General features: G+C 39.0%; 2 protein-coding genes across 2 annotated transcripts in view; one reads left to right on the forward strand and one right to left on the reverse strand.

Annotated features, from left to right (window-relative positions):
- Positions 1-17,666, forward strand: part of LOC104985510 (neurobeachin-like) — a gene marked incomplete at its 5' end in the record, with an annotated part of 408,530 nt that overhangs the window by 196,800 nt on the left and 194,064 nt on the right. The window contains one exon of the mRNA XM_010835724.1: positions 899-1,035. Within this exon, the coding sequence (XP_010834026.1) occupies positions 899-1,035 (137 nt within the window). The remainder of the gene's footprint in view (positions 1-898; positions 1,036-17,666) is intronic.
- Positions 2,630-15,277, reverse strand: MAB21L1 (mab-21-like 1 (C. elegans)). Its single transcript, XM_010835608.1, has one exon. It carries the CDS (start codon positions 4,703-4,705, stop codon positions 3,626-3,628), a length of 1,080 nt encoding a protein of 359 aa, XP_010833910.1. The 5' UTR covers positions 4,706-15,277; the 3' UTR covers positions 2,630-3,625.

Consider the following 17,666-nt stretch of genomic DNA (forward strand, 5'->3'; position numbering starts at 1 on the left):
CTACGGGGAATCTTAAATGGGCAGTTAAGTAACCCCCTCCCCTTTTGAATTAATATTCTAATACGTGAGATTTTTAATTTTCGATTTTAACTCAGGTGGAAGGAATTCGAAGTAAGCACCTTAGTAGGCACACTTTCTAAAAATCTCTTTACTGAAGCTTAGTTTTTCTAGTCCCCAAAGTTGAGAAAGGGCACTTTGCAGATGCTCTTCTGAGAATCGTTTTGTTCAGTCGTCTTACAATTTCATAATGTTTGGCTTATTACAGGTGAGAAAAAAAATCACTGCTACAATTTTCCTGCTTTTCTGCATAAACAATGTATTTAACGTCCGCGTTTTGCGAGTGTATCGATGTGCGCGTGGGGATACCTTCCTGCAAGATGCAAACCCGTTAGTGCAGTGGGGTTTACATATTAGACCTGTACCTCTTCACATCCTCCCCCCCATCCTGGGGGGCCGCTGCTGCCCAGTGGACGGGATTTACACGTTGGCTGGTCTTTGGGGACCGTGCTGACTGCCCTGAGCGTCTCTTCCGAACGGAAAGCCCGTGCGTGCTCAATGGAAAATCAGGGCCTGAGAGAGTCATTCTGCACTTTTAAGTTGGTTAATGTCAGCGCCCCACTAACCATGTAGGATTTCTAGGCAGAGGTTGCAAACTTGCTTAGTGAGGGTCACTTATTCGATTTTGTGACCTCTTGGGTTTTTATAGAATTATTTATCTCCAGTCTGGTTATAAGAATGTGTAACAACTAAGCAGACCTATCTCACATGAAAGGAGCTTGCCGCATAATATAGACACTTTTTTTCAGTGCATGTTTAAAAACCTGAGGTGCCCTTCCGGGAGGGAGCAAGCAAGGGCAAAGAGGCACAGCCTGACTCCTCTGGTGCCTTCTTCTTTCAGGTCCAGTGGTTCTCAGCACTCCTGCCCAGCTCATTGCTCCTGTGGTAGTGGCCAAGGGGACTCTCTCCATCACCACGACCGAAATCTACTTCGAGGTAGATGAGGATGATCCTGCCTTCAAGAAGATCGACACAAAAGTGAGTTAAAATGATTCCGTGTGCAGTACTGGTGACTTTGTGGCAGGCAGGAAGTGGTTTTCAATTTTGCTTGGTTTTAAATGACAGTGGGGGAGGGGAGCACATTCCCATCCTCCTCATAGAAAATGAAATGAGTGAAATAACACTTGCTCTATTTTATGGGATTGGAGAATATAGTAACCATCTTAAATCCTGTTATTACATTTTAACAGTTTCTCTGTGCTAGTGCCTTTGTGTGCACTTGGGCAGATTTGGTAGTGAAGCCAGTTGCTCCCAAGTCCCTGGGGTACAGCATCTCAGATTCTCTAGGAAGACTGGGAAAGGGCTCATGGAATTTCTTACTAAGGTCACTTTTAATTTCCAAAAGTATACATTGAAGTATGAATCACTGTTTATTAAAAGATTGTAAGAAAACTATGGAGGGGCATTTAGATATAAATTCATCTCTATTATTACATCCAGTTTTCATTTCCTGAAATAAGAATGCGTTTTATATGTGAATTTAAGAAGAGAAATCGATTCTCCGAGAAGCGTTGCTTTAAAATGTGTATACATAGTATGTATTGGTGCTCAGATGTTTAAAGATGAGGTCTTCTGTGGTTGTAGTGCTGGACAACATATATTTGGATGATTTTAAATGCATAAGTATTTGTTTATTATATTTTATTTTGTAAAACTTAAAACCTGAGTATTCAGCAGCTCTATACCTCTGAAGTTTCTTCTGAAATCAATTCCATTGTTGTTTTAACTTTTATGTTACTGTGCCATTTGTAAACTTTTTTTTCCTGAGGCTATCAATTCAAGAACATAAGTCATGCTAGATAAACAAGCATCATTTTACAAAAATCTGCCTTTAAAGTATTTTTCAGAGGCAGTTGTTCTAAAATAGCAAAAAACAAATACTCCCAAAGATCCAAAACTTTATTATTTGTGTTTAATTTATATATAGAAGCAAAACATTATAAAATGCTATTTGTGGAATAGCAATTAAAAGTCTCAAATTTACCTGCACCTGAATTAACTAACCAGGGCCCATAGGTGATTAGCCCCTCCCAGACGTGTTGACTCTTAAAATACTCTGGAGGATAGTCACAGGACTTCTTTTATTTCTAGCTCCAAAAGAATAGAATTTTGAAAATGAGTTTGAATGTAGTGCATTTGATTTTAAATCATTTAAAGTTTGTCTTTATGCTTTTATCATTGGCTTGCTCTATGAAGTAAATGGTAATTTTGGATTTCTGATTAATTTATCCTGCCTGGAACCCTTACTGCATAAAATAAGGTTTGACATATATTAGGTCAGAAATTACCTTCATTTTATTAGCATAGTTTTCATATACAAATTTCAAAAGTTTTATTAGGACTTTGTTAAGTTCATTTTTCTCGGAGTTTGTCTGATTTTTAACTCAGCAACCATGACTGTCATGACATATTTCATCCTTATAGTGTCAAAAATTCTACATAAATAATTAACCCAAAAGAGCAGGCTTTCAAAGGTAGATTTAAATTGTTTCTGTTGTCGAATGGAATAGTCTTATAAGTAAGTCAGAAGCTAACAGTAGATCATTGTATTGTGTACCTATACAAAAAGAGCTTTTTGCCAATATTTTAAGGTTTTATTTTTAATTATTTCATTAGCATATTTCTCAAAATGTTTAAAATATTCAAGTGGTTCAGTTTTCAAATTTAAGGATTACATCTTTTGACAGGAAAACAATTTAAAGTGAGACACAACAAGTTTTATTTTACTTCATTTATTAGCTTCTAATTAAATAAAAACCAGCAACAGAAATTAAAATCTAAATCACAAAAGTAATTATCCAGTGTATTTCAAGTGCATTTTTCAAATATATAATTCAGATATTCAAGCGTTATTATATAAGCTGAATTCAAATTTCTTTGAATATATTTAAATAACATTTCAAGTATATTTATGGAATGTTAGAAATAGAACAAGCAATATATTTGAAACAAAATGTAAACTTTTTAAAGTTCAGACACTTTTAAAGACAGATAAAAGTACCAGGAGGAAATCTACCTTTAAATTATATCTTTGTTAGTGGAAAATGTCTGGAACATCCAAAATGCCAATTTAACTTTTGTTCACCAAATCACAAAACACCAACATCCACACTTTCAAAGACAATGTGAGATCACAATATTTGTTACAAATCAAAATATACATTACACTTTTCCTTCAGATGGCATATCCAAATCATGTTTACTCACAGCCAAGATTGCTATAATCCTCTGATAGTTAGCATTCACAGCGGTCTTGCGTTACAGCCAGGCTGTTTTCCGGGTGTTCCTGTGTACTTTTCAAGGGCGATAGGAAATCCTTTGTAAAGAAGTCTTCTAATACTTGTGGGTTTGGGGTGTTCTCCATCTGCTCTCCCTACTTTTTCTCCCCTTGGAGGGGTGGGTGAGATGATGCCTTAAGCGGTTGCCTTAGCACTCCTTTTGAAGGAAGAGATTGTTTGCACTGCTGAGTGGAATATTAGATAGGAATCGAACAGGAAGTTTACACTGCATGAGAACTTTTCAGAATGAATAGTATAATCACATTTCGGCTCTCGATTAAAATTGTCCTCTAAAGTTTCTCTAAACTTTTCGGGTTGGTCAGGATCTCCCTCGCCAGTCGCCACGTTTGTTTGGCAGCGTTCTCTAGAGCCGAGTGAGGTTTGCCTTGAAACAGATCTAAGTTCGGTAGGAAGTAGTGAGGACAGCGCCGGCACTGCAGGCAGGAGATGAGTTGCAGCAAAATCCCGTTCAGCCTGTCACCCAGGCAGGACTCGTCCCAGTCCGACTCCCGGGGATGCTTCTCACACTCGTAGGAAACCAGAGTCTTCATGTGGTAGTTGTTAAGGGGCTGGCCCGGCAGTTCCAGGTGACGATCCCGCAAGGTTTTGAGGATGGAGAGGCATTTCTTCCTGCAGCCCCCCATCTGCAGTCTGTTCTCCGCTTCCGCGAACTGCAGCACCCAGGCGTCGCTCTCGGCCGAGCTCTGCTTGCCGGCCAGGGAGTGGCACTCCTTGGACAAGAGATTGAACCCTTCCGCTTTGACCTCCGCCACCCGGTTGGGTCCCGGCCAGGGGATGTGGGGAAGTGGCCAGTGGGCAGCACTCCTGGGCCAGATCCCGGTGCATTTAAAAGCCGGGGTGATCTGCACCACGTACCTGTCTCGGATCCTCAGTTTCACTTCGCTGGTGTCCGCCACCATCTTTACCACATCCCTGTAGCTACACTTGTCTACCGCCTGAGCCACCAGCGTCTGAAACCTGGACCGGATTTTGCGCGCCGAGAGGTAGCCGGAGGCAGTAATGAATTCCACCCAGAGCGACATGCTCCTCTTGCGGCCGTCGCTCAACTTGAGCACGGCGCAGCCGGGCAGCGAGCCGTCGTCCACAAAGTTGAACACCCCCATCTGGTTAAGGTAAAGCACCACTTCGAATTCGGTGGGGGAGATGACCTCGAGGCCCTCGTAGCGATTGTCCATCTCGTTGAGAGAGCTGATGAACCGGGGCTCCTGCACCTCCACCTCCTTCAGGACGTCGGAAACTACTTTGCAGACTTCCCGGATGGTTTTGGCAATGGCAGCTTTCCTGGCTTGGCATTTTTCGTTGTAGTATTTATTCAGATGGTAAACCAGCTTGGCCTGGGCCGCTATCATGTTGGGGCAGAGATCCGGGTTGTACACCGGAGTCTCGCAGTAAGCTGTGGGATCCAACGCGGCTGCTAGAGCTGGAGCCAACTTCGGTGGAGAAACGGGCCGCGGCGCTCGGAACTGTACCAGAAGCGTCTCTCCGAAGTGCGGCGGCGGCCGGGGACTCCCTCGCGCTGTTCTCCCCTGCCTTTTATCTTTGAGCCCAGCCGGCCTTAAAGTGAAAGGTTGTTCTCCCCCCACCCCTTCTCTCTCTCTCTCTCTCCGTCTCTCTTCCTCTTTTAAAGAATCCTTCCTTGTGTGAGAGAAACGCGTGCAGAGATCACCTCAGTTATAAAAACAAAAGTTGCGGTGAGACCCAGCAAAGCTCTTCCAGTAGTCAAAATAATCAACCCTTTCCGTATTTATTTACGCTTGCCCGTGATCATGGTGTGTGCCGGGCTGTGAATCGGATGGAGGAAAAGTGTGCTGAGTGTGCGTCGGGGATGAGTGTGCGCCTGTGTATATGTCAGAAGAAGCTGCTGTTGGTTTGTCTTAAGAGCCCAGATGCACTCGTGTGGAAATTATAAAGGCAGGGCCAGGCAGGCTGGCGGCCAATCGCCACTGGGCTCGTCACGACAGCCTCCGTCAGCTCCAGCCCGGCTAATTAATCCCCCCTCTTGGATATAGGCACACAAACTAAAGGTAGGAGGCTGCTGCTGGGCAGAAAACCACCCAGGCCACCTAGACAGTTTTGGAAATCGGGAGGAATCGCTCAGCTTTGGTATTAATTGAAGCATATTGACGTTTTGAAAAGACTTGGCAAAGTGGTTCTCTTCTGTGCTGAAAAACCCTGCTTGTCTTTTTAACCGACGAAATGCAAATACAGGTGTACTAATGGTCATCCATCAATTGGTGAATTAGATGGGGTTTTCTAAAACAAAAGTCACTAACTTGCATTTAGAGTGAGATAATTAACGCCTGTTAATCCTGGAGGTCTTTTTGAATGCAGGTTGGGAGTTTGCTCTTCAGAGTATATGCAGGCTGGTTTTGGATGGACTGATACCAGTGTAATTTTCTGGATGTTCCCATATTAGAATGATTTTTTTTATGTTATGCAGTGTTTTACCTATGTTTTTCTCCTCATTTGAAGTTGTTGAAAGGAATCTGAAAATGATTGCTGTTAGATGTTGTCTACTCCAGTTTAAGTTGGGATGTTTAAAAAATGTTTAGTACACCCCTCCCCCCATCTGCAGTCCTCTTTGTACTTTGATAGACTTGCCCAACATTATAACCAGGACACTAACTTTTTGTACGCACTGGCAGACATATCTGTGAAAGAAAACTCTCTGAGATTCAGAGATTATCTTAATGTGAGTTCATAATGAGGTGTGTTTGAATACATGACAGTTCAGGAGAGGTCATGGAGATGAGACCTAGGGGCAGATACCTATCCTGAAAATTTGTGTGTTCGGGCTTTCTGTCTTGTCTACAGATGTGTTAATTTAGGATATATCTTCTCTCCTAAGGGATCTTTAGTGGTCATCTGACAGCAGACTTCTAATTTTATAATATTGCAATGACTTGATTAAGGGAAATGGTTAAGATTTTTAAAGAAAATTAATTTGCAGTCACCTGGGATTTTAAAATTTACATCATTTTTTAAAAAAACTTTGAAAGAAATCAATATTTTTAAATTTGGGAATCTAAAAAAGGAGGGCAAAATGGATTTATGTAGAGCTTTTTTCCCCCCCTGCTGGTACCAACTGCGTGCTTGATGTACTGGAAGTGGAAGAAATACTACTTAGGAGTTCTGTAGTTGTTTTTAAACCTAGGCAGATTTTTAACACCCTACCTTGAATTAAGACTATTTCCAGCAAAATCCTATAATTCCTGGAACAGGTTTGTAGTCACTTTCTTTCAGAGCCACTTGTAAAAAGATCTTGTTCAGGGCTCCCACTTTCTACTCAAGCGTTTGAATTTTTTTTTTTTTTTTCCTTTCTTCTTTGCACAGGTACAGCATCATACTTTTTTGTTATCCAAGGGTGGTAGATTCCGATTTAGCTTAAAACAGTATATTAGATTCGGGGCCCACAGCATCCACCTACTCTGTTCCCCAAGAACCTTGCACCCCTTTAGGAGCAGGGATTGGGCGTAACCGCCAGCCCCTCCCTACTTTGGCACCGAGGCGGGTGAACGCACTACTACCTTTTGGCAGTTGGAAGAGAAGGAAGAGGAGGCAAGTCACCGCCGGGGAACCTGCGGCCACGAAGACGAAGATGTGCCTGTGGTCTCTGGGGGAAGCCACCTCTGTCCCCACCCAGTGCAGGTCCCGCGTGCTCCCTGCCGGTCCCGCGGCCCTACGCTCCCTGACCATCCTTCTTTCCTCTATCTGCTCCATGTCCCATAGGTTTTGTGTGTGCGCGCTTATGTGGTATGTGAAAACCTTATTAAGGGTCCCGGGTTTCTCCACGTTTGCTGCAAGTGTTCTGCCCACGCTCCCCGCCGCCGCCCGGGCGCACGTGTGGTCGCGGCCGAGCCCGCGCTTTCTGGTCCCGGGGTCGCGGGGCCCTTGCGCCCAGCGCGCTCTCCCTTGGGTTCAGGTCAGAGTGGCCGTTGTTTTCTTGGGCCACCTGCAAATGCCCCCAGTTGCCGAAGACCTGAGGCAGCCTGGGATTCGGAGGCCCCGAGGCCGTTCGGGGGACCGCGGCGGCGGCCGTCCGGGTGGGTCGGACTCGAAGGACTCGAGGCGCGCCGGGCGGTAGCGCTGGAGCCAGGCGCGCAGGTGGCGCATCTTCGGGGCTCACTGTGCGGCTTAATTGGGTTAAAGCAGAGCTAAACGCCAAAGCACTTTGTGCAAACTAATTGGTGTAAGCAAGGCCTTTTCACTAACGATTTGCACTTTGAAGAAGAAAAATGGATGGTGAGAAAAGGACTAAAAACTCGTTAGTCCTAGAGTGTTCCCGGGAAGTGAAGTCTTTGGGCTTCAAGGACGCTGGGACCGTGTTTCCTGAGCTGCTTCCTTCAGCACCCTTCACGCTGGGAGCTGACAGTGATTTACATAACATAGGATTCACCCACCCGCTCTCATCACCGCGGGTGAACTGGGCGCCCTAGAATAATACTCCCGCGCAAGTATTGCTTGTTGCTGCAACACCGTGATTTTCTGTTACACTGAACACGTGAAATGAATTGCCTTCTGTAGCTGATCCTTCCAGTGATCTCAGACACCTCTCATTGTTGAAGGGAAAATTAAACTGTTCTGAGGAGTGTGCTTTCTATTCCCCCCCACCTTTTTTTTTAATTGAAATGACCTATGGAGAGGAACTTAAAATATATAGTACGCTTTTGTGTAATTCTGCTGATTTTCAGCTAGGCTTTGGAGATAGATCTGATTTGTTGGAGCGATGTATTTAACAATTTTAAAGTAATTTTTATAAAATATCATTTGACCTATGGAACTAATTATTTTATATGGTTGTGTAATGCACGGAAATAGCTTAAAATCAATTTTATATACTTGTGAAAAGTTCATAAAACAGCTCTAATGACACCAGTCTTGTATATATACATTTTTTTTCACTATAAACATAATCATAGTAGTTAGTATTAGAATGAAAGCTTGTGTGTGTCCAATGCTTCAGGATATAAATACTTAATTGTTTTCATTGATATGCTGTGCAGACATCTTTGACAAGAGCTAATAATAGAATGATAATTGAAGAAAACTGACCTAATTGAAGAAAAGACCCCAAGAATCTCAGGATTTAATGATTGTTTGAGATGCTCATATTTGAGTGGTATTTGGGATATTAAGGTCTAACCAACTTGACTTTTCCATTTCACTTAGTTCACTAGGTGGCTTTGATTTAGAATGTTCTATTATTTTTAAAAAATGGAGAAAATCACAAGCACACCATTGTCAAAAATTGTAAGAATGTTAATGAATATAAAATAATTAAATATTGTGATCCTTACTACTTCCAAGCATTTAAAATAACAGTGGCGAAATAACTTTTTTCTAAAGTGGTATTTCCTAGGTAACTTATTCTCCCTTCTGTAAACCTACATAACTTATATGGGACACACAAAATAATGGGCAAAGAGACACCCCATTAGATTAAAGAAAAACTCTATTATGTTGAGAAATGTAGGAATGCAGGGTTTCTTTTTTTTATCTTAATTTAAATATGAATTACATGTTCATAAATTTAAGCAATTGTGACCTTTCATCTGGAAAAATGTATCTGTTAGTTAGAGGTTATGCACACACATATTAAATGCACAGATAGATACTGTTCTGTTTTTTCATTATCTGCTGGCTGCTATTCTACTCACAAGTATTCACGAATATAAAGTTCTATTTTTTTAATATGTGCTTATTACACTGGGGAGATAAAAAGAATATGAAGTTGAGTTTATTAAATTATTTATCCCTACTGCTGGAGTGGTTTTGAAGGCTCATTGTACACATCTGATTTCTTCCCCTGCCCCCACCACCCCCACCCCAAACCCATCTCCTCTTTTTTTAAAATGCACCTAGGCTATTTCATCTGTTTCATTCTGCCAGACACAATATATTTCCTTTTTAACACTGGAGAAATTAAAGACAGATATTTGTGCAGGGTTTTCTTTATGTGTCACATGAAATAAAAATAGAGGGAGTTTTTCTGGTGATGTGATTTGATGGTGCATCTATACCTTTCTTTCTATTGTGACTCCTTATGTAAGAATACTTGAAACAAAATAGCTTGAAAGCTTCAAAAGTTTCAGTGAGTTCTTAAAATAATTATTTCATATTTTAATATCGTCTATGGCAAAGGAGAGCAGAGAATTGAGATCGTTGTTGGCACAATTTAGACCCTATTTTTCTTTAACCAGAGTATCTTGATAATTGTGGTTACATTTAAAAATTATTTTCTTAATTCTTCACTTGAATATTCTAGACTGTTGCCTCAATTTTCCTCATTCCCCTAATACATGATCATACAGTCACAATGGTAGCAGGGAGTACTCTTTTTTTTTTTTTTTGCTTACTTTGTTGCTTAGAAAATTTGTTATTGGTCTTAATAAATGTTGAAAGTAATTTTGAGATTAAAAATAGAAATTGGAAGTGTACTTTACCAGAATCATCACCACTGCTAGATTTGCACATTTGAGTGATTCTGGATAACTCTGGCCAAAACCTTTCTTTTGGTAGAAAAAATAAATTTAAGCCTTGATTATTCAGATCATTGTCTCAGTTTCCTCACTTATTTTGAATGTAGACACAGAGATGCAGGATATTTTAAGTTGTATCTGTAAACTGACAAATTTAAGGGGCAGGGTTATCAACCAAAAGATTTTCTTATGGTTCACAATGAATTGTGATCTCTAACTGTTTGCAAACATTTAAGGGTAGTGAGGTTAATCAGTCATTTATTGATGAGTATTACGGAGTGTTCCAACATTCCAGTTCCCCATTGACCCTTTAGAAAGTCACCATTATCTTTATAAACTGTAAAATTTAAATTCATTTTACTAGATTTCAACTTATGTTTTTAATTTGGATATAGTAAACATGTTGTGACATAAACGGACTCGTGATTCTTCTCCATATGAATATATGAAAATTAGGTATTCCTCAAACCATCACTGACATGGATTTATAGACATTCGTGCATATGGCTGTATCCTCAGTACTCTTAGTACAGTACAGTTTTATTGCACTTAGAGAAAACAATGGAATCAGATGTGATTAGCGTCTGTTAATAGTCCATCTGTAGTGGGTCATCCAGGATTGCATACCTCTCATTACTGTCCAGACTGTATGTGATTAGCCACTGAAAACATTCTTCGTAACCTTGAGACTAGAATACAGGATGTAGATAATCAGCTTATAGTGACTGCATGTCTGAAGTAACATTTTCTGTTACTAATTTACAGTTTTGGAGCTTATTTCTTAATTAGCAAAGCAGTTCTTCTAAAATAGGATTTTTTTTTAATGATCAGTTAACTGGAGTAATAATTTAAAATAATAATTGCATTAGTAAAACCTATTACCTTTTGTCACATATATCAAATAAAATAAATACTTTATAGCAAAAAAAGGAAATCAGTTTATGAATAGCAATTTCTTGGATAACTTTACATACTGATACAGATTATAACCATTTTCTGAGAGTAGAGCACCTAAATAATATTTAATTTCCACTTCCGTATAATTGCTTTCATGATACTAGTAATATACATTTTAGTATACCTATCTGAACTATTACTATTATTTAGTACTCTGTGTACTATTTTCATGAAAGCACAATTTTTCCATGTGATTTGTCAAAAATATCAAGAGTACTAATAAGTTCTTACTACTTTTTAATCTCAATATGTTTGTTTTATCTAAACATCTAGATCAAATCAAAAACATGAAGGACAAAGAATTTGTAAGACATCGTGTCTCTGATAAAAACTTGTGAACCTACTGGAAAAAGTTATAGCATTATTATTTTTATGGGAAATCATTTTTATTATGAAAGTCAGGTTTATTATGCATATTTTGCATATGTACTGTTCTAGTCTATGCTTTTTCAATATGAATGTTCCAGTCTATGAGTTCTGACAAATGTATAGAGTTGTATAACATCTGGCACATAGAACATTTCCATGGACACAAGAAGTTGCTTCATGCACTTAATTTTTTTTTACTCGTAAATTTTATGATTCATTTATAAGTATCTGGGTGTTTTAGTTTTATATCAAAAAACTTTAGACTATAAACACCTTTAGTTATTCCCCTAGAACTTATTATCTTAATCATGATTCTATTTTAAGACCAGTTTTAATCAGAGAGTCCCAAAATAGACTCAAAATATAAAGTGCTATTTCAGATACACAGGCAATAGGTTAACAGTTTTTATTTTACATGAAAGTTGTTTAATTTTACTATGTGACATTAAATGGTTAGTAAAGGATTCATTTTCAGAGGTACTGGTAATATTTGTTATGCTCACATGAATATATATATTAGATTTAGGAGTATAGTTTACAGTTTACACATCAAAATGCATATTAAGTTCCTTATGTAAGTTAGCAATATTTGTAACATTACTAGCTTTATGTCTTTGGAGAAGTAAATCTCTCAACATTTGCATTGTGTATTACCTTACATTTTCAGTAAATTAATCCTCCCTTGATGGTGGGGGATGATGCCAAAGGGTTTACTAGAGCTAATATTCATTAATATATACATATTCTTGGAACATATGCTTCAAATCCTAATTTTGTATAAATATACATTGCCATTTAAATTTAAATAGTTATAAATATTCCAAACAAAGAATTCTTAAATTGTAATAGTACCAACATCTTCATTGATAATGATGCCCTCTCAAGTATTTTGCTCTTTTACAACTTGGAATAGTACAACTAGTCTTCTCTTTCTGCCCTCAAGATATGAAATTATTTAAATGGTTTCTGTTTTCTATTTTAATTTGGCAATTACAATAGGAATTTTAATGTTATGCATGCTTACAGGCCTATTAAGAAAGAAGTTATTGCTTTCTTAATAATCTTAAACCATTTTTAGGAAGTACACTCTTTTTATGGTTTGCAAAATAGCCTGCTCATACGCACACACATACACACACACACACACACACACACACAGTCTTTCAGATAGTAAAAGGTTGAATTGGCTTCTATACATTTTTATGTTAACCTGTTAAAAGGAAGCAGCCTCTAAATACAGGATTCTTGTCTCCACCAGAATTTAATATCACATCTGCAAGATTATTCTGTAATAACCCTTATAGTTTTCAATAATACCTTAGGAGATTGCAGCTAAATGGATTTTTAAAGTAATAATAACTAAAGGGTCCAACAGTATTTATCCAGTCATGTATACTGTGGCAGTTTTGAATGTCATACACTTTTAATTGTAAAATTGAGAAGTTTAAACATTACTAGTTATCCTGTCCATATAAATAAAAATATATTGCTCAGTCCCTCACATACAGTCCCTCACATACATCATCTGCATGTGTATACAGAAAAACGCCTTCACTTACTTAAAACTGTTTTCACTTTTTGCAACAGACCAAGGTCACGTGTTTGGTTTTTTTTTTTTTGCAACATGAACCTGTGTTTGATAAACGAATAACTCACTGGGAGGAAAAATGTGGGTTTTTTGATTTGGGGGTTTGGGTTTTTGCTGTTGTTGTTGTTGTTGGTTTGTCTCCCCCTTTTACTAGCAGACTCAGTTCTTCATTTGTTTTGCTTTCCACGCTGCATTACCACAGTTTTCCCCTGTGTGCATCTGCCAGTGTACAATTTAGCCACGGGCATCTGTAGACCTTGTGGTGATCAGTATTGCAGGCAAAAGCCATATGTGTTTAAATAAAAAAAAAAATCTCTTTATTTCATTTGCTGTTTTAACTGGATGGATAACTTTTGTGCCTCAAGACAGAAGAAGAAAAAATACAGAAATAATTAATTGCCTCTATTCTTGAGGCAGTTTCATTTCCCCCTCCAATATGGAATGCTTGTCAGCTTTCCTGATAAATGACTGCATGTATTTGCATAGATTTTACATTAACACAAAAATTAGTTTTATTTGTAGAAAACTAGTTTACATAATAATATAAAACCTAGTGTTATTGATTATGTTTCCAAGCATTGATGATTTTTTAAAGGGATTGTAGCCTTCTTATTTTTCAAAGATCTGATCAACCTATTTCTTACTATAATCTTACTTTTTGCTTTATATGTTTTGCACTGTATGAAGCAAACATGCTTATAAACTGTTAAAATTTGAAAACTAGTTTATAGGTATATTAACCACAACTGTTTCAGACCCGTGGCTAGTAGCACTCATTTGGTAAAAAGATTCTGGTTTTAAACTTTTGCCGAGGAATATTTTAAAATATGTTTTATCAACTGTACATACCTCCAACAGTTGGAGGATTTCATCTGTGCAAATGATTTTAGTTTTCATATTCATTTTATCAAAAGGTTGTGTAGTATATTGAGTGTGTATACTTGAGCTCACTCCTAAGACATTATGCATTGTTTACAACCAAATTTAAAACATGTCTGAGAAGTATACTTTCTATCTTCAGTCTGTTTTCTTAAATATACATAATCAATTGATCACTTTAATGTAGCCTTTAAAAAAAAAAAAAAAAACCACTCTGCTGGAGCTATTTGGGTGCTGAAACAATTCTCCCCCTCTAAGTGGCAGGCAGTAGATGTTTATTCATCCTGTAATCTGGCATCTTGTTGTCTAGAGGCAACCTGCTAATTATGTGCTATCATTGTATTATCCATGTTATGGAAAATCTAAATATGTTCACTGTTGTTAGTTACATCACAAAGCTTTTCATAAAATATACTTGATCCTCAAGAAACCTGCTACACTTAATGGCAACCTAAACCAAGAGTGTCTCTGCCACCCCTTGATTCTGGGACACCCTGGGTGCCAGCTGTCACAGCTCAGCTAATGATGACAAATGCCCCTCTCTATGCAGATTGCAGAGCTTGCAGGCTGCCGTGAAAGGCAACCAGATTACCTTTCTTCAGAGAGTAACTTAACCTTTTAAACTCATGTCAGAATGAAATTATCAGCTGGGATAGTTTCAATATCTGTATCTTTAAAACTAAAAAGTCAGAGCATTATCAAATTACACGAGCTCACTTTTTAAGAAAATGTTCCAATTTTTAAATAATTTATGTTGCTTTACCCTTAAATGGCTCTGATATTCTTAAATCAGAAAGTCTAGGAAAGATATACTTCATAACCACACTAGAGCGTCAACCCTGAATATAACTCAAGTAGTGTGAATTATTGATAAAATTATCCAGATTGTTTGGACTAGAAAACAGGCTGGTGAAATTTTGGGGAAAAATTTTTGTTTTCCTTTTCTTCACCTGCATGATAAAGCCTCTGTTCTCCTGTTATATGTACAGGCCCAGCCCATTGCAGATAAATGATATATTTTTCTAAAATTCTATGGATTATAACAAAATTACATAGAGAATATTTGTTACTGATGATTGTTTTCTCTGTTTTCAAACTTGATCTTTTCTTCTAAGTTGCTGATTTGTGCTGCAGAAATTTATAATATTATGATGCATCTACTACATGCTGAAAATGTTAATGAATACTATTAACCATAATGTAGTGCAGGGGTATGTTGCCTGTTAAATTCAATACTTTACAGTTTCAAATGCAATACCTTACAGTTGCAACAAGCTTTTCAATTTATAAAAGACTTTTATATGCATTTATTCATCTGATACTTAAAATAATTCAGTGATTTGAGAGATGGGTGATAAGGACTAGGGACTACTACTTAATGAACATTTAATTTCCTTTAATCTTCACAAGTATTAGTTCCCATTTACAAATGAAGGGACTGAGGTTTAGAAAGATTAAGTGTCTTACCAAGGGTCATAAAAGCAGTTGTAGACCAAGGGCTGTCTGATCGCGACTGCACTTGGCAGTACAGAATCTAGACTGTATACTGTATGTGTGTGTCTGTGTGTGTGCATCCTTCCCAGGGGGCATTGGGGGAAAAGAATCCGTCTGCCAATGCAGGAGGCTCGAGACATGGGTTCAATCCCTGGGTTGGGAAGATCCCCTGGAGTAGGAAATGTCAACCCATTCTAGTATTCTTGCCTGGGAAATCCCATAGATAGAGGAGCCTGGCGGGCTACAGTAGGGTTGCACAGAGTCGGACATGACTGAAGCAACTTAGCATTTAGCATATATATATAACTAAAGTCATGCTCAAAATTCTCCAAGCCAGGCTTCAGCAATACGTGAACTGTGAACTTCCAGATGTTCAGGCTGGTTTTAGAAAAGGCAGAGGAACCAGAAATCAAATTGCCAACATCCACTGGCTCATCAAAAAATCAAGAAAGTTCCAGAAAAACATCTACTTCTGCTTTATTGACTATGTCAAAGCCTTTGACTGTGTGGATCACAATAAACTGTGGAAAATTCTGAAAGAGATGAGAATACCAGACCACCTGACCTGCCTCTTGAGAAACATATATGCAGGTCAGGAAGCAGCAGTTAGAACTGGACATGGAACAACAGACTGGTTCCAAATAGGAAAAGGAGTACATCAAGGCTGTGTACTGTCACCCTGCCTATTTAACGTCTATGCAGAGTACATCATGAGAAACGCTGGGCTGGAAGAAGCACAAGCTGGAATCAAGATTGCCGGGAGAAATATCAATAACCTCAGATATGCAGATGACACCACCCTTATGGCAGAAAGTGAAGAGGAGCTAAAAAGCCTCTTGATGAGAGTGAAAGAGGAGAGTGAAAACGTTGGCTTAAAGCTGAACATTCAGAAAACTAAGATCATGGCACCCGGTCCCATCACTTCATGGCAAATAGATGGGGAAACAATGGAAACAGTGTCAGACTTTATTTTTGGGGGCTCCAAAATCACTGCAGATGGTGATTGCAGCCATGAAATTAAAAGACGCTTACTCCTTGGAAGGAAAGTTATGACCAACCTAGATAGCGTGTTGAAAAGCAGAGACATTACCTTGCCAACAAAGGTCCGTCTAGTCAAGGCTATGGTTTTCCCAGTAGTCATGTGTGGATGTGAGAGTTGGACTGTGAAGAAAGCTGAGTGCTGAAGAATTGATGCTTTTGAACTGTGGTGTTGGAGAAGACTCTTGAGAGTCCCTTGGACTCCAAGGAGATCCAACCAGTCCATCCTAAAGGAGATCAGCCTTGGGTGTTCTTTGGAAGGATTGATGCTAAAGCTGAAACTCCAATACTTTGGCCACCTCATGCGAAGAGTTGACTCATTGGAAAACACTCTGATGCTGGGAGTGATTGGGGGCAAGAGGAGAAGGGGACCACAGAGGATGAGATGGCTGGATGGCATCACTGACTCGATGGACATGAGTTTGGATGAACTCCGGGAGTTGGTGATGGACAAGGAGGCCTGGCATGCTGCGATTCATGGGGTCACAGAGTCAGACACGACTGAGAGACTGAACTGAACTGAACTGATGCTGGGAAAGATTGAGGGCAGAAGGAGAAGGGGACGACAGAGGATGAAATGGTTGGATGGTATCACCGACTCAATGGACAAGAGTTTGGGTAAACTCTGGGAGCTGATGATGGACAGGGAGACCTGGCGTGCTGTGGTCCATGGGATTGCAAAGCGTCGGACACGACTGAGTGACTGAACTGAACTGAACTAGGATAGCATCACCAAGTTAATGGACATGAACTTAAGCAAACTCCAGGAAATGGTGGAGGACAGAGGAGCTTGGAGTGGTGCTGTCCTTGGGGTCACAAAAAAGTCAGACATGATTTAGTGACTGAACAATAACAACAATAAGGATGTAAGGGCCTTCCCATGTGGCTCAGTTGTAAAGAATCCTCTTGCCAGTGCAGGAAACACAGGTTCAGTCCCAGGGTCAGGAAGATCCCCTGGAGAAGGAAATGGCAACCCACTCCAGTATTCTTTCCTGGGAAACCCCAAGGACAGAGGAGCCTGGTGGGTTACAGTCCGTGGGGTCACAAGAGTTGGACTCAACTTAGCACTAAACAGCAACTAGGATGTAAGTGTTATTCTGAAGAGAAGCTGCAGACTTAGGTTTACATTAAAAATATGATTGATTAATTTTATTAAAGATTGCATTCTTTTTAGGAGGTTTTTAATAAGTTAATATTGAGACACTTTTTATGTTACAGATTTTCATTTTATGGTATTATATCAATCTATTCCTTAGGGAGAAACTACTTAGGAAATATGCATAGACTATCTAATAAATATCAAATTGGACTAATTCACCTAAGAACCACTTCATTGTCCAACCTAAGTTTAATGGGATATATCTTTATGAAAATGACAAGGAAAAATAAGTCTTCCACAATTACTTATCTGTATACTGTTTTTATACATATGGTTTTACTCTGTGACATCAGTGAGTTATATAAGCCACAATATTGTACATCTTTCAGTTCAAAACACATTGAAAA

The sequence above is a fragment of the Bison bison genome, unplaced genomic scaffold, assembly GCF_000754665.1.
Source record: "Bison bison bison isolate TAMUID 2011002044 unplaced genomic scaffold, Bison_UMD1.0 scf7180017864048, whole genome shotgun sequence".
NCBI classification, from domain to species: Eukaryota; Metazoa; Chordata; class Mammalia; order Artiodactyla; family Bovidae; genus Bison; species Bison bison.